Source organism: Seriola aureovittata, chromosome 20, assembly GCF_021018895.1.
Source record: "Seriola aureovittata isolate HTS-2021-v1 ecotype China chromosome 20, ASM2101889v1, whole genome shotgun sequence".
Lineage (NCBI taxonomy): Eukaryota > Metazoa > Chordata > Actinopteri > Carangiformes > Carangidae > Seriola > Seriola aureovittata.
Genome location: NC_079383.1, coordinates 18,109,258 through 18,136,197, shown reverse-complemented (window position 1 = coordinate 18,136,197; position 26,940 = coordinate 18,109,258). Strand labels below are relative to the sequence as shown.

Here is a 26,940-nt window from a genome sequence, read left to right as displayed (position 1 = left end):
AAATTAAAAGTGCGCTCACCCAGAATGTCACAAATAAACCCTCATTGCACAGGAAAACTGTATGTGTGAAATCAGTCTGTAAATTGTGACGGACCTGACAGACAATTTGGGTAATAATTTTACTGTCATGACTTTACCTGGCGAGTTCATTAGTGTGAGCGAGTCCATGTAACTCTCTGTCAAAATCTACACATCTATGAGCGTTTGAATGCATGCGTGCATTCACGTATTAGATCCATGAGTGTGTATTGCAGCAGGTATGCGTGTGCCGGTGTTTGTGCGTGCATACAGTGGAATGGTGTTACCTGACAGACGTCAGAGCGGATGCCAGTCTTCCAGAAGCCCTGACTGCTGAGCTCCACTGTCACCTCACGGCGCATAGTGTTCTTCTGACGGATCTTCTGAAGAGCTTCCTGCCAAACAACCAGCCAGTCAATTATTGATCCACTGAAGCAAAGCCTACGGGGACAGCTCCCATCCTCAAAGCCCCACCCCGCCCTCACCCCTCCCTTCTTTCACTCCCACTCCCCCTAAAGATAGGTTGGCACATGCAATAAACTGAAACCTCCATGGCATGACACACATACAGTATAGTGGTGGACAGTAGCAGCAGGGGAAGTGACAGCTCTGCTGGTCCTGGCTAATTGAGGCGCTGCAATAGGTCAGCATGGCTGTGGGCAGTGGTGGTGTTGGGTGTAGGAAGGTTGATGCTGAGGCTTCAGTCCCAGCCACCTAGAGCCATGGCACCTGCCTGCCCATTAAGACCACCTCACAACAGCATAGAGGAGGCTACATCATCATCATCATCAGCGGCAGCAGCAGAAATCATTACAGAAGCACACACACAGCATCATGTCAGCCCTATGGCAAATAACTGGAAATTCAGTAGAGGCGGATGAGTTTGAGACAAGAGGGTCCTACAAATAACAACCAAGACGGAAGACGTATTGACAGACTGCTCCTCCTAAATGTCTACGTGCACGCATGTGTTTCATTCAACTGAGACGCAATCGACTCAGTCTGAGTTAGCCATGATCTGCCTAAAATGGAACGCCAGGAATTTTTGACTCGCAGAGAAAATAAGAACAACAAAGGCATGAATAAATAATGCCATCCTACTTTGAACTGTGCATCAAAGTGAACACGCTCGCCCACGCGCAACACATGCATGCGCAACCACACACAACAAATCTTTCCATGCACAGCCAGCCACTGTATATGGAAAGCAGTAATCACAGAGAACTGCGAATGATATGTAAATACTTTATTATGCTGGGATTCCTACAGGGTCAGGGAATGGACAGAAATACAAAAACTAAATAATTAAACAGAATGGGGGAGGTAGAGAAATCAACTTTCTGCTGGTCAAAGAGACAAGTCACAGCACAGTTGACTTATACCATCACATCCTCTTCTGAGAGGAGTGTTTGCGTTTTGGATCAGGTTGGGGTCAAACACCAAAGACACTGTCTGAAATTCAATGCCTGCAGACTGCAAATGTACATCTGTTGCATGTGTGCTCCCTTTGCTTACTCGTGCTTTTGCAAGTTCATTTAGGGATTTTAGTTTATTCTCATCACATTTCTCACATCGTTTGAACAGTGCAAAGCTCGAAGATTAAAGCTACTGCACTTGTAGGTCGTCCAGGATAAGGATTTACAGGACATTTACAGAAAAATGTGCTGTACATATTCATGGTTTCCAGTGGATAAATGATGTTTTTGTTGACCCCCCTGACCTTCCCTCTTAGGCCAAAAAGTTGTTCGTTTAAGAGGGACGCATTTACATTTTTTTGGTATAGAGGTTGAACACACACCTTCCAAATGAATGCAATGTAATGTAAAAAAAAGTGCAAGATACAGACTGGTGACAAAGTGAATGAAAAACCTGAATAAATGAGTAGTGAAACATAATGAATGCAGATGCTTCCACACAGATGCCGTTGAAGAAGAGGAAAAGATCTAAGTGACTTTGATAGAGGGTTCATTGCCGGGGCACAAATGGCTGGTGTTTCAATAGCAACAGTGACTGAAATGACGTATCCATTTAGCTCTATGAGAAAAAAAAGAAAATGGCAGTAAAATAAGCTTTTTGTAATTGTAGTCAATGGCGCACATGTGATGACCGTGATGCTTGTGCATTAGTGTGGTATGTAAGGAAAAAAAGCAACTGATCCTCAGGTGACAGAGAGTCAATGCTGGATGTGACCAGACTGGACCAAGACACTTTATGTTGGTTTTTCCTTGTCACTCTGTATATATGTCTGCCTGTATATCATAATTTTATAGGCAACTTTCTATGAAATGAGTGCTTTCTTCATCGGAATAAAACCTCCTATTTCCTTTCTTGTACACCACAACAATCGAGACTCTTGAAGAGCAAATTGTCAATACGCTCTTATTCTGTCCAACATACAATAATTGCAAAAAACGTGTTTCATCATTTGTTTGATTATGCCAACTATGTTGATTTTCAAAAATGTCCTCCTTTTGCCGAACCTACAAGTGTTATCCTGATCTTTCTCTCTGTATCTTTCATAGTTTTTTTAGTAAAACTTAAGGACCAAATAAATAAAAGTTCTTATGAAGAGCCACGTTTAAGTGCCAAAATCTCAAGATTGGGCCAAGGTAACGCTGCAGCGGGACAATGATCCTTATGAATACATCTCAATCGACACTGGGATAGACAGAGAAAAACAGTCTTAAGTTCTTGTGTGGCCCAGCTGAAGCCCAGACTGGAAACCAAAGGAAAATCTGTGGAATGAGATGAAGATAGCTTTTCAAAGATACTCCTCATACAGCTCGACCGAGCCCTGGCCAAATCTGCAAGGAGGAATCAGAGCAAATCCCCAAATCCACATATGCTGAGCTGATAAAGAAGACTCGGAGCTGAATTCACTGCCAAAGCACTGACTAAGGGCTGAATACTTATTCAAATTAGAGATAAGAGATAATAAAGTAACATACTTATGCATCTCATTTTCAGTAGTTACATTTTCACCTTCTCATTATAGGTTATATGTCCAATCTTTTAAATAAACCATTGAACACTCAATGATGATTTACGATGTAAAATCACAAAAAAAAAAAAAAACCTTCAGAAAAAGAATCTGATGGAGTCGAGTGTTTTCAGATTACAATATCAGTCTATTTGTATGTTTGAGGCCCAGTAAAGTCTTTGGCTGAGAGACTCAAAATCCATCTGGGCAACACACACAGGCAGCCTGCATGTCCCTCAATGCCACACCATCTCCACCCACACACACACACACACACACACAACCTTCCATACTCTTAGCATGAGATCTGGAAATGGGCACAGAGGCGTGCACCCTGGTGTGAAGGCCAGTTCTTGCCAAGGTAGACACCTCTGGTCTTCCTGGAGGTATCAAAGAGCCAGCTGGAGGAGCGAAAGGTTGCTGTGAACACCTCTGACAGGATGACTCTTATGGGTAGCAAATGCCTATCAGAGGAACAGGTGTTTAGTCTTTCAGTGAAAGACCATTTACACAGGAAGCTTCAGTGTTCCCTCGGGCATTAGATAAGTACCAATGCCACACTGCCACTGCAGTGAAGAGACACTGACATGGCTAATGTTTGTGGTGGAGCCTGATGGACCCAGTGTGTGAGTGTGCATGTGTTTGGGTTCAGTAATTGCTCCAGTGCAGGTTGACAGTGGGATTGTCAGGGCCTGTTAGCCGGAGAGATCTTTGCCGAGCTACCTGGGAAACAAGCTAATTGAGCTCCGAGTTCTTGCTCATTATTGGTTCAGAGTGTATCAAACAGACCGAGGGAAGAGACTGGATCTGCAGCACACTCCAAGCCTCGGAGAGAGGAAAAGCTGTATCTACTGTGGAGAAGTTACAGCAGTCCCTGCAGTGGAGATACGGTGGGACAAAGCGCTTGTGCTCGGCTACTTCAGGCCACACACAGCACCTGTACCCTGTGATTCCCCGTGGCTACATGGTCATTACTTCACTAAACCTTTTCCTTTCTCGGTCCCTAGAGGTGATTTGACCTTCACACTCAACTCAGGAGAAGACTTACTGCCATCTTATGCTGAGCTGTACATTCATCTAAATTATGCATTAAAGGACAGGTTCGTATGTTGTTTTAAAACAGTAGTCAGGTGCCAAGATGATCCCTTGATATGTCGAACTCAGACTGCTGAAGCCTCATATTACCTTTGTATTTTATTATCTAATGGCCAGTATGAGCAGGAGATAAAATCTGTTTCAGTAAACATATGTGAACCTGACTATTGTTTTAAGACAGACTTGAAAAATATGAACCAATCCTTTATTCACTTTAATAAAAGATGCTGTTCATTCTTCAACACCAAAATAAGAGCATTTACTGTATGTCTGGAGTAAATACAGAAGGAAACAGCTAGTGAAATATTTCTGAGCCAAATCTGGACCACAAATGTAGAAATGGTGCTGAAGGAAAGAAAATGACGCAATTATAACAACAATAATTGCAACAGTTGTAAACTCTTCAGTGAAGGGTTAGTGAATAATGACAAGACTGCTCATGTAGACAATGGAGATTCTGACTGATATTCAAAGTAAGGCTGCAGTTAATGGTAAAACCATTTACTACATGGTTGAAGCAATTTCTTCAACATCAAATAACACATTAAGTGAAAGGCAGCAGGTCTACACTTATAACATTATAACACATCTGGCTTACATGGTACTAATGTGCAAATCAACAGACCTGGATTCTATACTTAAATATTCCTCTGTTGTTGAAAAAAACATTAAATGCGTGAAAGTATGACTGTGGTTCTTCCATAAATGTACAAGTTAACTTTTGGCTGTCTCATATTTGTTTAGTGAAGCAGCATCCTTGTTAGTTTGAGGCAATAACTCTGACTACGAGCAGAGGATTCCAGATAAGCAGCATTTGAATCAGTGCGCACAGCAGGAATAATAGTAATAGTAATAGTTTTGTTTTTGAAATTAATGGCTGGGAATGTCTTATTTCTGCAGAGTGTGCTAGTGCTCCAGTGTTTCAACATAACCTTTCCTATCTGCAGGAAAAGGTTTAAATTGAAAGCGCACTGCGCTACATTCACACAAAAACAAATGCAAGCCACATGGCAATGTTAAAGTATGAGTCTGTCAGTAGAAACAAAAAAAAATGATCAAAGTGTGTTTGTTTTCTTTCAACCCACCTCTCTCTGTGTCAGCTTCTGCTTGTCAATCTGCTTGACCTTGGGGCTGTTGGCCAGCAGGTGGCGTAGTTTCACATAGCTCTTCCACAGCTTCTGGTACCTGCCAAAAGTAAAGGAGGTGATGTCAGGCTGACAGGAGTCTATCTCGCCCTCACTCTCCGGCTTCGCAACAACACATCAATATTTCATCTGCGGCTTGGCTGATATTAAACATAATTTAACAGTTGCCTGCGGCCGTTATTGCATTAGCTGCTTGTGTGTGAGGGCAGTGGACACAGAAGATTCTCTGTGTTTCAGATGTCTGCCGTTTGAACTGTGAGCAGAGGTCCACGCACACACCGACTGGCGATTTGCAGTTTTTACCATTTTCTTGTCTGATAAAAAGATGTAAGTCATGAAACATTTGAGCAGCCTTGACATATGGCTCAAGAGTAGTCTCACAACCTCCTCATTCTCATTTTCTATAAAACCCCATTGTCTTTGCTCTCATTTGCATCTGAAAAGAGGCAGGGAGTTATCGGCAAGGTGACATGTAGCCACCGTACTAACCACCTCCCCCCTCTCTCCCCCTCTCCTCCCCCCTTCTCTCTTTTCAATCAGACCTCCTGATTGATGCACTGAGGGCCGGGTGTGACCGTTCTGCTCCCATTCAGGAGACTTTCTCCTCATTTACCCAGAGTTATTCAATTATGATTGGTGGGATGGAGAGGTAAGGTGGTGGGGTTTGGGGGATAGGATGGTGCATTGACAGAGAGAAAGGGAGAGAGGCATAAAGAGAGGGAAGGAGAGAGAGACGAGGAGGGGAAGAAGAGGAGGGAGGTGGGGGTGTACTGTGGAATAGAAGAATTATAGAGCTTTAATAGTGGGGACTTCATTAGAGACTGAGACGAGGGAATGAGACGGCTTTACCGCCCCGATTATCAGCTCACCACCACCTCCGCACTGAAGCAGCCTGAGCAGACGAGAGACAGAGAGAGGAAGAAAGAGAAAGCGAGACAGAGAGAGAGAGGGAGAGTGAGAAAGTCTATGCAGCCTGGGAGGCCCCCTCGTCCCCAATCCGCTCCAATGACCTTTCCACAGATCCGCTGTGTGCTCTCGGGGTAGCACTGCCGCGGCTCTCGCCACTCCCTGCACATGCTTTCATTAGCATATGCTGCCTCTTCCTCTCTCTTCACCCCCACTTCTTCTGTTTTCCAGTCTCTAACCCTTTTCAGATACAGCATCTGTAACATCGCTGCCTTCATCTATCTGCTCAAGTAAGCAGAATAGGTACCTGTTACCTACCTAATAGCTCTGTTCTAATGTAAAAGGACCATTGAAGACGTGAGGGACGGAGCTCACAAGGTCAGTTGGAAAATCAAGGTAACAAGTGACGGATTTTAAAAATGATTTTGCAGTTGAATGAGTATTTTTATCCACTATCATCATGACAAGACAAGGGATACTAACCCCTGCTTTTTTGCTAATCAACCCTGTAGTGATCCCAAAATAAATCTTCTCATTAATATCATGTATTAGATATACTACCCCAGTTCGAGTCCCGCATCGGACGGCCTTTGCTGCATGTCATTCCCCCTCTCTCTGCCTCCCCATTTCCTGTCTCTCTACTGTACTATCAAATAAAAGGCATTCACAAGCCCAAAAATAGATAAATATATAAAAATAATAATAATAATCTGAGAGTGCCAGAGCATAGTTAAAACTGACAAGATGTGAGGCTGTGATTAATTCATTAATGTTATTAAAGACAGAACTGGCCTCAAATTTAATAACTTTCTGCAATTATTTACCTTTGTGCTGCTGCAGCCTAGACATTAACACCACTCATTGAAAACTGCACCTCTAAAAGCCTGCTGCTACTGCCCACATCAACTCAAAGATGGCCAGCAGTGGGAAGCGTGGAAGCTGAGAATGGTTCAGCTTTTTCACAGACAGACTCAGTCAGGAGAGACAACCTTGCAACAGCCAGTCGGTTTCATTTAGCTTTCATCATGAAACTGTGTTGTTTTGTAATAGTGGTCAGAAAGGTTCAAATACTTTACAATATAACTTTAACAAGCTAGCAAGTCTTAGATAAGAAAAATTACGTATGGAAACACAGCGTTCAGGAAATGAACTACTTCACTGTGCGGTGGTAGAGTGGCAATGTCAGGAAAAAAAAAATGGCCAACTAAGAACTGAGAGTGTAAATTACATGCTCAACTTCAGGCTTGTGAAAGAAGAGAGAGACTTTGGCGCTCTGAATCCATACAGTCTGTTTTATTGAGGTGTAAATTCAAACTTGAGCCAGGTTGGTGGTGTTGCAGGAATGTTACTTGATCCGACCCAGTGAGACTGCAATCATGACTTTCACAGAAAAGAGACTGTGGCTTATTGAATGAGCCCGACATGTAAAACTGACAGCACATTCACATGCATGTCTGAAAGGGGATTTTATCCTCTTGTCTCAACCTGCTCCGTCTTAAATTCTCTGGTATTTTGTTTTCACATCTCTGCATGCCTTTCATATCCTTCCCCCTCCCTCCATTATGTTTCTCTCATGTTTCATCCCTCTTTCGCTGAAGAAGACAACACAGCTTCTTCAGTCTCCTGAGTTAATATATGCTGCTGCTGTGTCCAAGGCTCCCTCTCTGTGGCATTGCTGCCGCAATCAACACCGACTCCTGCCCTCGCTACACGCATCATTAGCAGTGGTAGGAAATCCTTTCCACTGGTCTCTTACTACTCGTGTCTGCATCAGCTAATGATGTCCCAGTCCATCCATAAATTTGTCGTTGTCTGCCACTTTGAGAAGTTTGACATGGCAGCAGGGTGCGCAGGGATGAAAGAGCTCAGCGGACAGACAGCTAAAATGTAGCAGCAGGGGAGAGGGGACATTAGTCAGAGGGAGGAAGCAAAGTAGTTCAGCCTAAATGGATCTCCTACTGATCACCCTCTTGCTTGCGTCTTCATCATCACCATCTTCCTACGGCACCTCCTCCCGACTGTTGTGATTGAGACCAAATATTTGACTTAAAAAGAAATCCACAGGTTTAAATTTAGAATAAAAGCACAGAAACCAAGTTGTGTGCTGACTTTTGATTGGTGCTTGGTGTGGTGTTGTCGCATCTCTCTGAACACCTCAGAGACCGCAGCTCAGATGATCTAATACACTGCTTTTGTTAATTATGCAGCAACAGAGTACAGTATTCCCTACTGCAGCCCTGTGGCGTGTGTGTGTGGCATTACTATTCACGAGACATAAACCGCAGGAGCTCCCATGGCGGAGGCACCCAGCGGAAACCTGGGACCCGTGACGACGCATGTGAAAATGTCATACCATTCGTTTTCTCATCCTTCTATTCCCCTTTCCATCTATCCGTCTATCTCCCCACCTCTTCGACATACGCCATTCTCGTCCTCCTCTAGGTGTGACACGGAGGATTGTGCCATCAATGTCCTGCGAGAGCAGTGGTGAATAAGGAGTAGAGGGAACGAGGGAGACGGTACACAGCAGGTGGAAGCTATATAGGGAGAGCTCTATACTCGGATGGCTGGTCGACATTTATGTGTGTGTGTGTGTGTGTGTGTGTGTGTGTGTGTTTGTGTGTTTGTGTGTGTGTGTGTGTGTGTGTGTGTGTGTGTGTGTGTGTGTGTGTGTGTGTGTGTGCGATCTTACTGAGGATCTCCGGCGTAGCTGAGCTGAGCCGGACGGATCCCGAAATGAACGATGATGGGGAAGGTGATGACATCGGGGTTGAACTGCTCCCTGTCCAGTTGGTCGATACGCACTGAGCTGGGTTTCTGGGGAAAAGGAAGTCAGTACAGCGAGTCATGTTACAGTATAAACACATTCATCTAGCTACAAGGCAGCTGTCATTCAATCATCTGCTACCAATATGTGAAATAAAAAATAATCCACGCCAGGAGGGTCGTCTGTCACAGCAATGTAATGAGATGAGGTCCAGATTCGGCTTGTAGCGAGTGCACAACAATGATAAAGTGATGTCAGGGATGGGCATGCTAACTTCTGACGCTCTTATCAGGGAGGAGATTGACATGCAACATGTCCTCAGCTGACTCCCAAATCACAGTTAGCCTGACAGGCATTTTGCGAGATCAGAGGAAGGGGCTGTAGCATAAGGCGCGATGAGCTGCGCGGCAGATGGCTCAAGGCTCGGGCTCACCTTGACATTAGCCGTGCTTGCTCGTCACAGCCTGCATACAAACTCTGATTTGAGAGCAAGAGGTCACCAGCCAACTTTGATTCTGCCTCTAAAGCGACATAATCAGGTTAGATTGGCTTGATGGAGGGCTTGATGATTGCACTGTTTACAATCCTGAAACAACTACTCTGTAAATGCTCATTTATATATACTAGGCCATTTAACGCCTACTGATGCTTTACAGGTGCTTTAATGCGCTATAGCTAATTGAAGGTCAGTGACATTTGTGCCCTCTTTTGTGGACCATGCCACTGTGCGATATTATAACTTGAGCATGCAAGTATATTTTTTTGGGCTTTTATGCCTTTATTCAATAGCACACAATAGAGAGACAGGAAATGGGGGAGGCAGAGAGAGGGGGAATGACATGCAGTAAAGGGCCGTCCGATGCGGGACTCGAACTGGGGCCGACTGCAGCGAGGACTGTAACCTCTACACATGGGGCGCCTGCTTAGACTACTACGCCACATGACACCCCGAGCATGCCATGTTTGATTGGCATCGGGCACTTTAATTTGGAGTAGTATGTGACCTTGGGACACCAGGTGAGATTTCGACAAAATGAGAGCATGTATGGACTGAGCTGCGCCACCTAGCTCTGAGAGGACATTCCAGTGATTAATGAGCATGTTTCTTAAATCTATACCTCCAAGAACATATTTTCTTTCTTGGCCAAATTTGAGGGTTCTGATCACTGTCGGTCAGCTCAAAAATAATTATGCAATAAAAGAAAAGTGAATCTGAAGCTATTTTGTTAATCAATTAATCATTTAAGTTACTTACCAAGCAAAAATGACTGGTTCTCACTTCAACTTCAATTGTGAGACTTTTCTCTGCTGAACATCTTTGGATTTTGGACTATTGGCCGGATAAAACAATGTTTTAAATGTCCCCTTTAGTTTTAGGAGATTGTGATTAGAGCTGCCCCCAAGTCAGGATTTTCAGGTTCGACTCAACTGACTCGACTAACAGATACAGTCCCCTGCACATGTCGTGTTAGTTCAGCTCAACCCCTCTACATGACTCTCATGTTATACCTAGAAACTCATGTTTTAATGTCTTTGTTCGTCATGTGGGATGTCAAAATATCAGGTTTCCACACAGGCAGAGAAAGTAAAAGTCGGCGTCTTGGTTATAGCTCAGTTTGGAAATCGTACTGCACCCAGAGTGTTTCTCCTGCTGGGCTTCTGACAACGCTGTCAGCTGGACACCGGAGCTGGGAGTATTGTAGCAGCCAACAGAAACGAGTTGCGCTGCCCTGCCCTGCCCTGCCTCACACTGTCCAGCACTGTGCTCCCCTCCGTTTTCAGTCAGTTTAAGATAAGACTTGGTTTGTAAAGTTTACATCATGCACTCTGTTACTCCTGCTCCTTGTCCTGTGAGGACAGCCCTGCTGATGATGGGTATTTTTACAATATTTTTTTTTTTTTTACAGTTTGCTGTCTAAATGGGTTAACTGACAGATCGATTCATAAGGAAAATATTAACTATCAATTATTGGTAATACAGACAACCCTGGGAATGACAGTAATTTGACATAAAACCTAAAGCAACACTTTTTTTTAAGAAGACTTTATGACAATTCTCCTTGTTTCTAAATGTAATGAAATAGTAATAAAATAAGCACTTAACCAACAAGCAACAAACCACCAAACTCACTATAAGAAATCCTGAGAGTGACAGTGAAGATGACTAATGTTGACCCTTTCCACAGATAGTTCTATTTTCGCCAAACAGAGTAAGTCTCTATATATGACCTTTTTAATAGACTTTGTTTGACTGGCAGAGCAATCTTAAACTTGAGTCTACAGATGGAAGACTATTATACACCCACCTATCTGGAGAACCTGACAGCAACAATTCAGTCCTGCCAGGAGGGCCAGTTGACTCAATAACTCACCCACGACAAAGGTTACACAATCATATTCACTATTCATATGCAACCTTTTAGCTAGCAATGACATCTTCACCTTTACCCAAACACAATTACTCCACATTCTTTAAAATATGGGCCAGACAAGAAGGTTAACCAACTTCACTGTGACACAAAAGCTTCGGCCCTACTAGTGTTGATGACAGCAAACGCCCTTGGGGATAATAGGTGAGATTGCTCATGTCACAGGCTAACACGAACAGCCTTATTCCTGCAGTGTCGGGGTTGGGGGCGACAAATGCCCTTGAAACGGCGGACAAGGCCACCTCCTGTCGTAACAGAGAAGCTGAGGCCTCACCATGCCCGGGTTGGTGACGATCATGCCCTTGCACTCCTCCGCGTATTTCTGCCATTCCAGCTCCTCCCACTGCAGCATGTCTGCAATCTCCTCCTCGGGGACCAGGGGCTTGCTGCTGCGCAGCAGGTAGAGCAGCACCTGATGCATGGACAGCACCTCCTTCCCGCCATCTAAGACATAAATATTTATCAACATGAATACACAGTTAATTGAAAAAAATGCAAAAATCTCAGCCTTCATAGCTGCAGTTTGTGGAATTAAACAAGCTTTGACTTTTTCCTCGAGGGAAAACGTTTCTGAGCTGCCATACAATGCATTCTTTCATTGTTCAAAATCCTTGGCCCAAAATCAGCGTTCATGTTGGAGAAAGTCTTTGTGTTTATACAAGCATCTCACCCTGCCTCACCTCTGCCAACTCGCAGTTTTTGAGCCAATATTACATACTATGAAAATGTCCCCATGCATCACAATTGTATTGTTCAGGAAATGCACAGGTGAACACAGGCACTGATGAAAGGTCAGATGCCATACAATACGTGAAGGCACATAATGACGCGCGCATGGAATAACATTCAAATCAGTATTACAGAATCAAGAGTGAGTAGACAGTCACACATGAATGCATATGCGGTGAAATAAAGCCAAGCACACACATGCAATCTACCAGGTCAAAGAGAGACAGTTTAATAGACACTCATGCAAAATTGATTGACCTGCATTTACGGGTGTTCAAATGGACAGGCACATAAAAATCCACTGACCTCTCAGTTCTGGAAATGCATTAAGACAAACACAAATGCACACACACTCTCTCCCTGCAACTTTCAAACACAACATCATCACGCTCTCACTGTAACTCCCCGTCTCCTCTCCCTTTCTCTTTACAGATCACATCAGAAACATCAGTTTGGATTGTTTTTCTTTTTTCTTTTGTAAAAGAGGCAGATAAGTGTTTGTAGCAAACTAAATTGGGAAAGCTAGGAGATAAATTGTTTTTTGATGGAAAGAAGGTAGGCGGCACAGTTGTCATAACAAACTCTGTGGCAATATCATAGTGCACCAGCACCATCATGTGTATCAAAGATGAATATCATGCAGCTACACAGCAGCTCAGGCTCTGTAAGTGAACCTCCAGAACCTGCCACATATATCAACATCAGCTGCAGAAATGTTGGGAGTAGACATTCCTGGAGACATGCATCCTTCTTCTAGCTTGTTTTAACGGGAGAACTGTGTTACCACTGACCACCAGAGGGAGACAAAGAGCAGAACAAAGCAGTTGAGGCTCGGTGCAGGTTGTTCAGAGTCTTACCAGGTAAGAATCGGACAAAACGGGGCATGAAATGAAACCGCTGGCATCCGGAGGCCTCGTTGTCAAACTCAGGACCTGAACGAAGGAGCACATTTTTTTTCACTTTTTTTGCTGTTTGTTTGGACAGGACAACATTTCACAATAAAAACATGCTTTTCACACAAGTTAAAGAATAGCAGTGTAAAGGTATGGCTGAAATGACAATCACAATCATGTTGCTTGACATTTCCCCATTTCTGAAATATTGCAATTTGCAACATGAGATCATTTCCACTCCTATACTTCACCATAAACTATCACTATCAACACATTTCATAAGTGCAACCCATGCATGAGCTTGAAAAAGGTCATTTCCGGTTAAACTGGCCATTCTTTTGAGATTCCTACCTGTCAGGTTCCAATCATAGAGCTCAAGCATGTCCTGGAACAAGTAGGAGGCAAACAGCTCCAGGCCTCGCACACAGTAGTTCTGGACACAGGAGAGAGACGGTGTTTGATAGCAGCATTTTGTGAGCATACAGTGCAAGCAGACTCAAGAAAAAGCAGGAGTGCATTAATGTAGATATGACTGATAAGCAAATCCAGTTCTCTAACTTTATCACATAAGCCACCTTATCGATGTAATCAACTTCAGCAGGTTAAAAAGATTCTCCTTTCCCTCTTCTAAAAGGATTAGCACCTTAGCTCACCCGGGCACCGAGGTGTGAGGGTTACGTGTGGCTCAGCTGTGCTCAGACTCAGCCGTTTGAGATAAAAACAAAAGGGGTGAGAAAGGGGAGAGAAAGAGCTGAGAGATAAAGTGGGTTTTTACTGACCTCCGGTGTCATCTCCTCTATGAAGTGAATGGTGTAATCTATGTTGAAGCGGATCACACGGCACAATGGAATCTGTGATGATGAAAGGAACAGAGTACGGGCAGAAGAAAGGAAGGGCCGACTCATTACCATGGCGTTAGGCAGAGGTTACAGCTTTTCAAGGAAACTCATTAAAATCTCATCTCTGCTGTGCAGCTTGCCCAAAATGGCGCTCACAACCACCTGCATGTAAAGAAAAAAGTATGGACGCTCAAGAAATCCCACTCTAACCCATTGACGTGTGTACAAACATGCACAGATATAGGTCAATTTAAAAACCAGGACATGTGCAAACACTCAAGTCACACAAATCATATGCCTCCACACACACAGGCAGTGCACCTGACTCTTGAAAATTAAGTAACTCAAATCTCTCTAAATAGATAAGCCTGCTCTTCTGTGTTTAATCTCCCTAGTTACACGGTCTTTGTTGCCAGAGCACAGGGGTCCATTTTAAGAGATTAACCTGGGAGTCACAGTCATTCTTGCCCAACCCGGCGGCTAACTAGCAGGGGGGCTAATATCACCACGCTCCGAGGTTCCTAATCCCCACACTGCCACGAAGCGTTTACCCCAGCTTTTAACAAGGGCTGCTTAAATTATCCAGTTCAAATCATGCCTAATCCTCAGGGCTCTTTTTAAGCTGGAAGGATATTGACCAAGTAGTTTATTATTCAAACATGCAGGAAAAACACACACACGCGTGGCCACTGATTTGGTTTGGTTGTCTCCTCTCAAATTCCCTTTTCCTTTAAACTTCCTCCTTCTGAAAAAAAAAAAAAAAAAAAAAGAATAGCTGAGCGCACAGCTCATATGTCTACACAGAGAGAGGGTCCTTTTAAGTCACGACCTCTCTAATGTTTGACAACCACTGATGGGCCTTCGAACGTGAGGGAGAGGAATCTGCGACAAGGTCAGCACAGCAAGAGAGGAGCACTTTGTCCAAGCAACAAAGAAGCAGACCCGAAGCCTAAAGCCGATTTGAAGTTATTTTTGAGGAGAGCGGAGTTTAAGGAGGAGGGGATTTTTCACTCAAACTCTGACCTAAATTATATGTGTTGCCTTAACAGACGCGTAGAAAGAGGAATGGTATCACATGTGTCCAGTGCAGAGCTGACTGAGCAGCAGTTGGCCTGCATGCAGAGAGGGTTAATAAAACAGATCATGGACCTGGCTGCTTTACACAGCAGAGTTTCATGCAGGCAGGCTCACACATCAGAGAGGAGAGAGAATAGAGTTCACAGTAGACGTGGGAGGAATAGCAGGACTGGCCTGTACAACTGAAACTAATAAGAAATATTGTTAAAAATATTTTTAATAGTTTGATGATATCAAGTATTTCTCTCCTTTATTCTGGTTGTTTTGAATTAACAAGGGATCTGACACCCTGCTCACTTTACTCATGATGAATGAATCTTATGAAACCGGACAAACATCAGAGAAATCTGACAATCAAGTGAAATTCAATCAAAATGAAGGTCTGTCAACCATCACGCCCTAGCTAAATACATTGAACTGGATGGCTTTCTGGTTCCTTCTCAGGCCTGTGCAGCTATCAATGAGAATTAATGGTGTTACTGAATATTGTAAAACATGATCGCATCATTAGGACATGATTTTCCTGAAGGTTGATGAACAACAGTCTACAAATGCCTCCATGACTTAGCAAATTTTTGATTTGTCCTCATCATTTCTATTAGATTAACTTTAGCTGTTCAGGTCTTAAGTGAAATGATGTACGCTTGTTTTATGTATAACACACATTCTGTTGGAATATGAAACGGATCGTTGATGAAATGTGTTGGGTTTTTTTTTTTAAGCTTATGGAAAAGCTGTAAGCAACCTTGTAAACTTTTTGGATTCGTCTTGACACTCGCAAATAAAATACAAAATGTAAAAAAATACAGGCATGACTGAGAAAAACGAGTGCACAGTGGCACCCACTTACTGTCAAAAATCTGAAACTATCATGGTGTAATATTCATGGCTGGTCGCCTACACTGCTAAGAACTCAAAGCAGGCTTACATTAGTGAGAGGTGTGTGGGAGAAGAGAGAGAAGCCTTCGAACAGGTACTCGTGGTCATCGTACTCGATCACAGTCGGCCTGTCAGTCTGAAACGGAAAACAGCTGGTCACACACTGGAACAACACACTGCAGCTGAATGAATGTCATAATATAAACAGTGAGTACTGCCATAAAACATACAACAACAATAACTTCTTTCATTTTAGGGTCTTGACCAAAAAAGACAAATTCATACCAGGAAGTTAGTTGGAGGAGAGACAGTGATCCTGTAGTGGAACAGTTTTCCTGCATTGTTGTTCATTGGACGGCACTGTTTCACAGACTGAGAGAGAGACACACAGCTTATACTCCTTAACAGTAAATTTAGCACATCATATACATACGTTGTTCTGACACCAAACTGGGGCCAATTATGACAACTCTCTTTCTGTCAAACTGTTGTATGGCTGCAACTAATGACTATTTTTATTTTCAATTAATCTGCCAAGTCCCTTCTCGATTAATAGATGGTCGATAAAAAAACAGCAAAGTGAAAAACATCCTTTGCATTTTGTCTGACCAACATCCCAAAACCCAAAGATATGCAGTTTGCAATGATATAAAATGGATGAAGAAAGCAAACTTCCCAATTAAGAGGCTGGGACCAAGAAATATTTCATATTTCTGCCTGAGAAAGTCCCTAAAAGATTTATCATCAGAAAAGTTGCTGATTCATCTTCTGTTGATTGATTCGTCTTAGGATTTCTACCACTAATCAGTTTGTTGATTTGACTTTAAAAATACCACTTTTTTACCTTTGCAAATGAATGCATTTACGCTGAGGGATTTTGTCAAGTATTGAAGTTAATGAGGAGCAAAAAATATTTATTAAAATTATTGTGAAATTACTGTGAAGACAGAGATGTGACAAACACATCCCAGTGATGCCTGATGTACATCCTTTAATGAGTACAGCCATACTGCCCATTAAAAAACAATTAATTGACTAATAATTATCCGGTCAACCAAGAACGTAACGAGCAATTAGTCAACTACTCGACTAACAAGGGAGCAAGCCCCGTTCATTATCAAAGCCAAATAGATTTTTAAGACATGATTTGACCTTCAAGTAAAACATGCTCGTAAAAAGGGCTGATGGGTAGAAATCTACAGCACTACAGCATGGAGGCTGATGTTAATTTACCTCCATGGGAAATACTTTGCCATAGGTTACAAAACTCATTACGTAATCCATGACCTTCATTGGACACTACTAGCAAACAAAAGGAAAATTGACTTCATCTCCTCCTTAACCAGCCTCCTTTTCACCTTAAATGTAAACGGTTTAATGAATGCAAAACAGAAGTAATATAACTATTACAGAAAATACAAGGGTTATAAAACAGCTTTGAGATTTGTTATTCTTTGTTGTCTTTGTTGCTGATATGTGTTACACTGGGCAGCTGAAGATGCATCTATGTGGGAGTTTTTGTTCCAAAACACAGTCAGACAAGAAAATGAGTCATGAAAACAAGAAATCTCAGCAGGTGGCCAAAGAATCGATGAATCACTGGTATAGACCAACTCCCCTGCCAAATTCTTACAGATGTAATATCATCATTTGGCTCTTTGGGATGATAAACTCTTACTTACTGTCCCTCTAATACAATAGAAAATGGCCTCTGTATAGAGAATACATTTAGGCTGACTAGAATAATGTCCTTGCCCCTGTGTGGCACAACTTCAAGGTTATGAAAGGGTGATTTATTCACAGCGTGTCATACCTCCTCCCCCGGGTAGATGCTGTGGCGGATCCCTGTACGTCTGGCCTTGGCACTGCACTTGCACAAGGGACCATCATTCATCTGGACAGGAAGAAAATACGTAAATCAGACAACTGCTCCACTTGCCATGTATAACACAGGAGCCGCTGAACATTTTACATCGCTAAACTGCATACTCCTGACCTTTACTTCTTCACTGGAGTTTCCAGTTCTAAGTTTGCCTTTATGATAGTCTCACAGCAATGTGAAGGCAAACTCTGACAAAAAGGTGTCAACTCTTCAATAACACAACACACCAACAAAAAATGATAAATTGTTGGACTATGACTACATTTTAAATTTTATTGACTGCATGAATGCATTTTCCAAGCGTTTCAACAGTTGGAAAATAAATTCATTTAAATGTAAAACATACTCTTTGGACATTTTCAAATTGCATAGTTAAATATCAGACCTCAGATCAGATCAGATCTCATCTGCTGAAAAAACAGTTAGTAAAATGATTTCAAAAGCTCCCAGAGACCAGATCTTCATGTTCACAATCCAGTACTGTGGGAAATGCATTTAATATTTGACATAGTGTTATATCATGATGTGTATCGACATTATAGTCACACTGGTACCAATATCCCAAAGCATTGTCCTGCTATACTGAGACAGAGGTGCATCCTTCCATTACCTCCAGAACAGTCTTTTTTTCCCACTTTGTGCCCGTTTTGAACCTGGATGAGGTCAAAGCTTAGATTCTTTCATCTCAGTTTTCTATTAAATTTATTTATGTTAATTAATTATGTCATTAATTCCTAATTATTTTGCCAGTGTACCAGACAAAACATAAACAATCTTGATGAAGACTTAAAAAATGTGGGCATCTTATAGTTAAAACCAAACTTCTCAGTGCACTCTGCTGGACAAGTTGTGCAACAGAGACACAGTTGTTGCAGAATCCTCATTTAGCAGGCATGGAGGACACACAGGTCTATAAGTTGCCAATATGTTTTAACTGTTTATTTCTTTTAAACTGATTTATAAAACAGGATCGTATCCAACGGCAGAATTACTTTTCCTTTAGTAAGTTAGGGTTAACAGAGTTTCAGCAGCTAACGCTCATTAACTAATACTCATTTGCAAAAAATGACTCATATATGCAAATGCATGTTCTGTTTTTGCACTACGCACTCAATAAACGGCAGCCTGTTCCAGTGACGGTTGGATGAAAGTGCTGCTTTTGCTGTTGCCTTAGGAAAAAAATGTTATCAGCACAATTTCTGATAAAGCCGTAAAATTAAAACTGTGTTTAAAATTCAAGGGTTGCAGGTTTAATTTAAATTAATTGGATTATATTATTTACTTGTTTTATTCATCTGTTAAAGTGTATTGGACTTAGTTTGAGCACCGTGCACTGTTAATATATCCTGGCACAAAATGAGACACATAGGCTGTTGGTATGCCTGCTTTTCCTCATGTATGGGGCAAAATCAGATGTTATAAGATCATATTATTAGGACTTACATCTGCTTGGCACGTACACTGTTCTTCTACAGTAGATTCGGCCCACTGGACACCATTTCCCTACCTCTGCCTTATATTATGATACCAATGTTGTGGAGTTGCTTGTTGCTTGAATCTGTTCTCTTCATTTTTATACTTTGTCAGACCCGAATTAGAGAAGACAGATGTAGGAGTTGGAAGATTTGGTTTTGTGGCATAATGAATTTTACAAAAATCCCTTTGTTAAGACCAACCTGTCCTGGGTCGTTATACCACAGCTCCTCATGCAGGCGGTCGGGGTGAGCCTTCTTTCTCTTGATCTCGGCAATGACATCGAAAACCTCAGAGTCAGAGCTGCTGGAGCAGGTGCTTCCTTCACCATCTGACTCACAGTCTGACTCACTGCTGCTGTCGTCTGGAACCAAAGAGCAAAAAGGTCTTTAATCATTAGAACATTATAGGGCTGACAACTGAAACATAATTTGCTGAGCCGGAGCTGGTCGAGTGGTTAAGCTCCCCTTGCTCAGCTGTGCCCTCACAAAGTATTATACAACATAAAGTCTCAGTAAAGCAATCTGTCACAGTGTTTTCACATTGTGCGCACTCCGTCTTTGCCAGCTCTTGTGGAGGAATAATTATCCACACAATGTTGATGATACAGCAAAATTTCCCATCTAAATGTTTCTTTGGGAAAACAAATGAAGTTTAGCATGACTTACCAATCACTACTATGGATTCATTGTTTCTAGTTCATTACAATGTCCACTTTTCTCGCCATCTGCAGACTTGATTCTCTGAGATCAAAAGAGCAGCACAGTTGCCAATTTTGAAATCTCTCATTTTCTCTTTTTCCCTCTCGCACTTGTCACTCTCCCTTACCGGAGAGAAACCTCACACCAAAATGAGGATTATAATTACCATTCAGCTGAATAGTTTGTGGCTTTTAGCTGAGCAAAGTCTTCAATTCTTATCAGTATTTTAACTTGAGTACTTGACTGTGAAGTCGGTGCCCAGAGCAACATATTTAGCAAATTAGATCTCCCTGGGCGAGATTGATACTGTTGCGGTGCTGAAAGAGACAATCCAGCTCACAGCCCTGCAGATAAGATCATAAACACTGAACTTAATCTCCGTCTCAGCCAAATGCACTGCTGAGAAGACAGCAAGTTTCTGTGTGCATCCATAACAAAAGGTTGTCGAGAGATGTATTAACTGTTCATTGTTATTTAGCTGCAGCACTGGCACCCAGAACAACTTACGAAAGTAACAAGAAAGCAAGTATGAGCTGGTGCAAGTTTCAATTCACTGGCTGCTGAAGATAAAAAAAAAAAAAAAAGTGATCTGTAGGACTGCAAGATTAAAGGAACAATGATACCTCAAATTACTTTATATTGCACTCAAGGCTTTTATCTGCATTGATTGTTCTTATTAATTCAACAAAACTATGCAGTTGTACTTTTGACATATTTATTAGTTACACCATGCTAAATCTAATGCAGTGTAATACAACAGTCCTCCAGTAAATCCTCCTTCATGAAGGTTATAATACAATTTTTATTGAAACTATAATAAAGAGGTATTCATTTAACTGAGGACGCAGTTTGTGATGTTATTGGACTATACTGACTTGAATGAGGTGGACAAAATAATAGAAAGATCAGACAATATAACACAATATAGTTGATCCACACCACAAAAGGCATTAGTTTTGTCTAGGTTTTCCTTATAAACTGACAACTGAGTGTCATGTCACAGCAATACCCACCTGGATCCTCATCCAGTTTAGTCTTGGGTGGGTCCCATTTCGGTCGAGCATCCTTGGCTCGCTCCTGTCTCCTCCCCAACTCTTCCTCGAAGCGCTCATACAGGTCCCGCAGTTTACTGGTCCCCACGACTGTAGAGTCTCCCTGGAAAAACAATCCAAATAAAATACACGAAAATCTGTGATAGTTTTTTTTTTTTTTTTTCAATTTTTAAATGTTAAACAGAACAGTTGTAGATAGAGGAAGGCCTGATTGATACTGATCCTGATTGTAGTCCAGATGGCATGTCAATGTCTTAGGTCTATGGGATATTTTATTCCTTTATTGGATAGAGGACAATAGATAAGAAACAAGGAGAGATCCGAGATGTTGACATGCAACAAAGAAACCGGGGAAACTGAGATTACACCATCATTGTCTTAAACCCATTGGCCACAGGGATGCCCAACAACTTTTTGAATTTTAAGTACAAATTGCAGTCGAGTTTTGTTAAAACGCTTACGCCGACAGTTGCTTTTTAAGTCAATCACTTAGTGAAAATGATAATGGCAGAGTGCGACCTCTGCTGTTGCATTGATGTCTAAAATACACTCATGAAATAAGACAGAAAGAAAGACAAAGAAAAAACAAAATACCAAACTTCACTACGAGAGAAAATGATCTGTTAACAGCTAGAAAAGAATAGAAGATTTCGGCATTGTGCTTTCAGTCCTCACAAAGAGTACACCACTGTGTCATGCCCTCTCAGTGCCATAGACCATCTGTACCATTTAACATCCTTTTGGGGCAGCGACAGTAACTAACTCCCAAAGGTAGCATCCTCGCTGTCACAGCAGAAAAGAGAGAGACATAACAGTAGTAAATCTGTTCATAGACAGGCAAAGAAATAAAGTTAGGCTCCATCTCGACATTTACCTTCACTTTAGTTTTATTGAAGGACAGGTCAGGTCTCTGCCAGAATATGTAATTTGTGGGAAGAAAGTAGCTGAGGACAGCAGGAAGCAAGCATTCAGAGACTCCTGGTAAAGGTCAGAGTTTTATAGAAGAAAAAGGAGTCGGCACTATCCAAAAGCACCAAAGACATCAGAAAAGCATTTGAGAGGGCAAGCGGTGATTTGCAAAGGGCGACTGAGGCGTGTCTTTTGAGTGCTCGCTATTAACTGAGAGCCTGAAAACGTATACTCTTAGAGAAAAAGTAATCCAGCTCTTCAACAACACCATCGAAGACAGAATTGATAAAATTGTGGGCACAAAATTGGGAAAGCTTCCTTTGGTAGTTGGATGGATACAACAATATCAAGCAAATCTGTTCTCAGTGTTAATGGGTAACGTGTTAAATTCAATCAACCAAAACAAGCCATTCTCTTTTGTGACTACCTATATCAAACTGCAGGCAAAGATATTTTTATGGCTATCGAGAAAAAAAGGTACCAAATGTATAATAACAATTATACATTACAACAAACAATTAGCAACTGAACATAGGTATAATTAAAAGCAAAGTGCCAACAGTACCACTTGGTCCATGGGGTCATTGGAGTAGTAGTTCTCAGCGTGGGTGCAACGGATCCAGGCGGGTTTCAGCAGCTCTTCCTCCTCTTTCTCATCATCCCCCTTCTCTTTTTCCTTCTCTCGGTCTCTGTCCCGTTCCCGCTCTCGCTCACGGTCTCTGTCACTGAAGGTCTCTTCGGAGTCTCTGGTCCTGATGGAGGAGTAGCTGCGCTCTCTGCTCGGGGCCGAGGAGCTCTCTGACCTCCTGTCCCTCTCCTCTTCCCAGCGACCACGTTTCCTGTCTCTGCTTGTGGACCGACTGCAAATGACAAAAAAAAAAAAAAAAAAAAAAAAAAAAAAAGATCACAATGGGCAGAGACGAAAGGTAAAATCTGCACCACATATACAACCACTTGATATTTTGTGACCAAAGGACGGAGTTAAGGTCACATGTTAGCTCCATTTCAAATTTTACATTCAAAGGACCAGTGTTGTAGGATTATTACTTGTGTATAATCACCTGAAACTAAAAACTGTTGCGTTTTCTTTAGCTTAGAATGACCCCTTCAAATATAGATATACATAGGGTCTGTAAGTTAAAATACACGCACACACATATATGCATATACACACGCATATAAATTACACAAACAAAAAACTGCAGGAATTTAGGAGATGTATGAATGTGTGCAAGCTGAACCACAGCTACAGTGACAAAAACAATAATTTGTGAATGTTTCTAGAGGTTGAATGGGGATTAGTATTTCACAGCAGCTTTAATAAGACAAATAAGGGATTACACTTGTACCTCCGAGGCCTCTTTCTGTGCCTGTCAGGTGACTGGGATCTTCGACTCTCTCTGTGACGATGCCTCTCTCTGGGAGCAAACACACAGAGTAATATGAAAAACATCATTTCAAAGATGAATCTCATTCAGGTAGGGTGCTGTCTGTGTACCTGCTGCGATCCCTGCTCCTGTGTCTCGGGGGAGTCCGGCCTCTGTCATACTCAGACCTGTACCTTCCACCCTCTGGCCTGACACGCCTGTCTGGACTCCTCCCGCGATCTTTCCTCTCTCCAGGAAATTCCATTTTGTGCCTATCACCCTGGCTACTGTAGCCATAGCCCTTCTGCCTGTGGTCATCATGGCGATACCCTCTTTCTGGAGACCTCCTGTTGTCCATGGGTTTTTCGTATTTATACTGCCCCCCATGCCTGAAGCTGTGGTCTGGTTTATATGAGCTGGGGCTCTGAGTGTAGCCAGGGCTGAACGTGGGAGGAGGGAAAGGGGGGTGGGGAGGATGGGGGTAGTTCATGGAGTATGGAGGGTGGTAGCTCATAGACTGAGAAGCCATGGGGTGAGGCATGGGCGGGTGCGGTAATGGTGGTGGGGGCACAGGTGGCATCATGTAAGGGTGGTAGGCATTCTGAGCAGACACCTGGGACCCTTGTGTCGGACCCCCTGAGGAGCTGGGCAAGGGAGGAGGTGGAAAATTAGGTGGGGGTTCTAGGAAGCCCTGCCGAACTGGGGGCTTGGGAAAAGGTGGGCGCACTGGACACTGGTTAAGAGAACTGGGAGTCTGGGATGGTGCTGGAGGAGGATACTGCATGAAGTCAGAGTGAGGAGGCATGTAGTTGTTGTTTCCATGGTAGCCTGAACTGGGAGGAGTCTGGGGATCATAGTGGTACGGGGGCACCGGAGGCTGGGGAGGGGGAGGCCTCAGGTTGGTGGGTCGATAGCTTTGAGGGGAGCCATGCTGCCCTGAGGGCATTCCTCCCCTGGTACCCCCACGATCCTGATGGAAAGACATGACTGTGGACATGACAGAAAAATCAAGTTAAAACTGATACTCACTTCATACCCCTCATGAAACACAACTGGGACTGAACTTGCTAACGGAATCACCTGCAAGAAACACCCATCCCCCTGAGGGCAGCCTTACATGCTCATATTTTAAAAAATATGAAAAAAATTAATACTTGCAATTGTTGTAGTTACTGTGTGTGATGAATATATTATGGAAGGAACTCATCTAGCTTGTAGTTAAGTAATGGTTCTCATGACTTTCCTGAGAAAGAGATATTGATCTTCTTTTAAATTGTCCCCTGGGGACAAATAAAGTTTATTGAATTGAATCTGTTTAGATATTAGTACAATATAATGGTGACCATCTTTAGCCCCCTAGCTAGTTTTCGTCTACATTCTCTTCGTATTGTTAAAAATTAAAAAACAAAAGCACAGTTATCTAATACTACAGTGCCATGTTCATAGAGTCATGCCCTACGTAGTGATCAAGTTCATCGTTTACGTTTACCATAAGCAACAGCTGAACATCGTTAAAGTAATTGCTTGCTCTGCGTCATTAGCTAACTAGCTAAAGCAGACGGCATTTACCAAAAACGCATTAAGAAACTGAGAGCAGCTGAATAAATGCTGCTTTTGTAAGAGAAAGTAGTCACTCTCGGCCAATATTATTATTTTATTTTTTTTTGAACTGACATCTGCAGATAGGTTAAAGCTTCACTCGCGGCTACCTGGTAACATGTTAGCAAGCTAGCTAGCTATCACATCATGTCAGCATGCGAGGGAAAGAAATTATGGAAAAAAATAGGAAGTGCTAACAACAGACGCGTATAATTCCGTCTTCACTACTGATTCAAAATACTACATATTTAACAGTTTAAATCGTCTTAAACCTGGTTATTTATATGAAGCTATATGCATCACAATGAGTTACCTGGTGGGTATCACGCTTTCCGAGTGTCCGTGTTTCTGGTCGGAACGGTTAGGTAGAGCAACGCGGATTGACCAATCACATTCAGCGATTTGGTCATTGGCCAATAAAAGAGCGATACGGTTTTGAATTGTTTCTCGCCGGGTCGGTCCTCACTGTAGCACATAACAAACTACTTTTCACCGATGATAAGTGAAACATCATTTCATTTCATTACATCACAAAATATAGTTCCTGCATGGTGTGCATCTGCTTTATTTTTATAATTCTCTTTGTTGATAATAGACAGCGGTGTGTGATTTCATTCGATCAGCAAAAACTTTATTTATCCTTGCACATTAACAGTTCCAGCGCGTAATGTACTTAACATTACTGTCCTTGATTTAACATCTTTACTCGCTCTGAAAGACCTGCACACATTCAGACCGTTTAATACACTTACGTAACATTCACTCATTTTACACATTCAGAGGGGACAGATTAATGAGAAGAATACATCGTATATCATTAAAATACAGTAAAGAAACACATTTGTCATCCAGATTGGTGCATCTTTCAACTGAACACTGAATATTGCTGTTGACCTAGGAATAAACATTTGTGCAATAGACACTGCATAGCACAGATAAACTTGACAATAGAAACTTTCCATTCTTGAAAACAAACTTCTCTTCTTTTGTCTTACAGCTTACTTTTGTAGGATAAAACTAATTAATTATTTTTAAAAAAGAAAAAGAAAATAAAGGCGTAAAAACTTAAACCGTTACTGTGTACTTTTGCTATATATCCACTAGAGGGTAGCAGAGGTTTTTATTTTTCTATTTTTTTATTTTATTTTTTTTGAAAATGCATTACAATAAATTGGTGCAACATTGCCATGGAAACACAACACAGATTCATTTCCAGAATGATTGAGGCAGCAGCATGACCACACATCTAACATAGTACATTTATTTCTTAAGGCTAAACTTTGTTATTGTATTGTTAACGAACCTAGGGAACAGTTTGGCCTCACTCCATGCAACTTCCGGCATTATTCTGAATCGGGAATCTATTAGACCTCTGCTCCGCATTGATCTGAACCTGTCTCGGGAGATGTCTGTATGAATATGTGGGTAACAGCCGTCTTGTTAACCTCAGTGTGTGGTAGCATTGCTGCACTCTCTGCTGTGATGTTATGCACCACATAGTGTCACTGATTGAATCGCTGTGGAACAGTAAGGTCAAAGTGCACAAGCCCACGTAGTTTGCTCTAAGGAAACACCTACGTTCTGTTTTGACCAACTAATCACCTAACTTGGGAGATCATTCGTCATCACATTTAACATGTCCACTTGTTAGAGAGCAAGTTACACAATGAGGCCAAAAGTATGTGGATGCCACTACCTGCAACTTTTCACTATTGTCCTGTTTTTCCTCCAGTGAAGGACAATCTTAGTGCTGCAGCATACAGTTATACTTTAGAAAATACTGTGCTCGCAACACTGTGCCAGCAGTTAAGGGGAAACCATCTACTGTTTCAAGCTTTTCACTCTGCTCTGCTTGGCCTGTAAAATGAGAGAAAAACAGAATTTCTTAAATCCAAAGAACTTTAAATTACTTGTTTAGTTTGACCAACAGTCCAAAGTGTAAATATATACAGTTTATCATCACATATGACAAGCAATTAGTTTCAACAGTCAATCTCCCAACATCAGTGCTGGACCTCACTAATGCTCATGTGGCTTAATGGCAGCAAATCACTGCAGCCAGGTTTCAAAATCTGCTGGGAATCCTGAAACCAGAGGAGCGAGGGTTACTATAGCACCATATATTAATGATTTTGGAATGACATGTTCCACAGTATGTATGTGCAGGTATTCACATACTTTGTTGTGAGTGTCTAAATAC

The 26,940-nt window shown here is 42.1% G+C and overlaps 1 protein-coding gene across 1 annotated transcript in view; it reads right to left on the bottom strand.

Moving 5' to 3' along the window:
* Positions 1–25,099, bottom strand: part of drosha (drosha ribonuclease III) — an 82,415-nt gene extending 57,316 nt beyond the window's left edge. Inside the window, exons 1-16 of the mRNA XM_056364432.1 lie at positions 25,054–25,099; positions 23,273–24,128; positions 23,124–23,192; positions 22,340–22,634; positions 20,827–20,968; positions 19,316–19,476; positions 17,571–17,651; positions 16,043–16,129; positions 15,807–15,893; positions 13,742–13,813; positions 13,314–13,395; positions 12,927–13,001; positions 11,615–11,784; positions 8,837–8,961; positions 5,179–5,278; positions 306–413 (exon numbers count right to left, since the gene is read on the bottom strand). Of these exons, the coding sequence (XP_056220407.1) occupies positions 306–413; positions 5,179–5,278; positions 8,837–8,961; positions 11,615–11,784; positions 12,927–13,001; positions 13,314–13,395; positions 13,742–13,813; positions 15,807–15,893; positions 16,043–16,129; positions 17,571–17,651; positions 19,316–19,476; positions 20,827–20,968; positions 22,340–22,634; positions 23,124–23,192; positions 23,273–24,126 (2,508 nt within the window). The 5' untranslated portion in view covers positions 24,127–24,128; positions 25,054–25,099. The remainder of the gene's footprint in view (positions 1–305; positions 414–5,178; positions 5,279–8,836; positions 8,962–11,614; positions 11,785–12,926; positions 13,002–13,313; positions 13,396–13,741; positions 13,814–15,806; positions 15,894–16,042; positions 16,130–17,570; positions 17,652–19,315; positions 19,477–20,826; positions 20,969–22,339; positions 22,635–23,123; positions 23,193–23,272; positions 24,129–25,053) is intronic.
* Between the last annotated feature and the right edge of the window lie 1,841 nt (positions 25,100–26,940).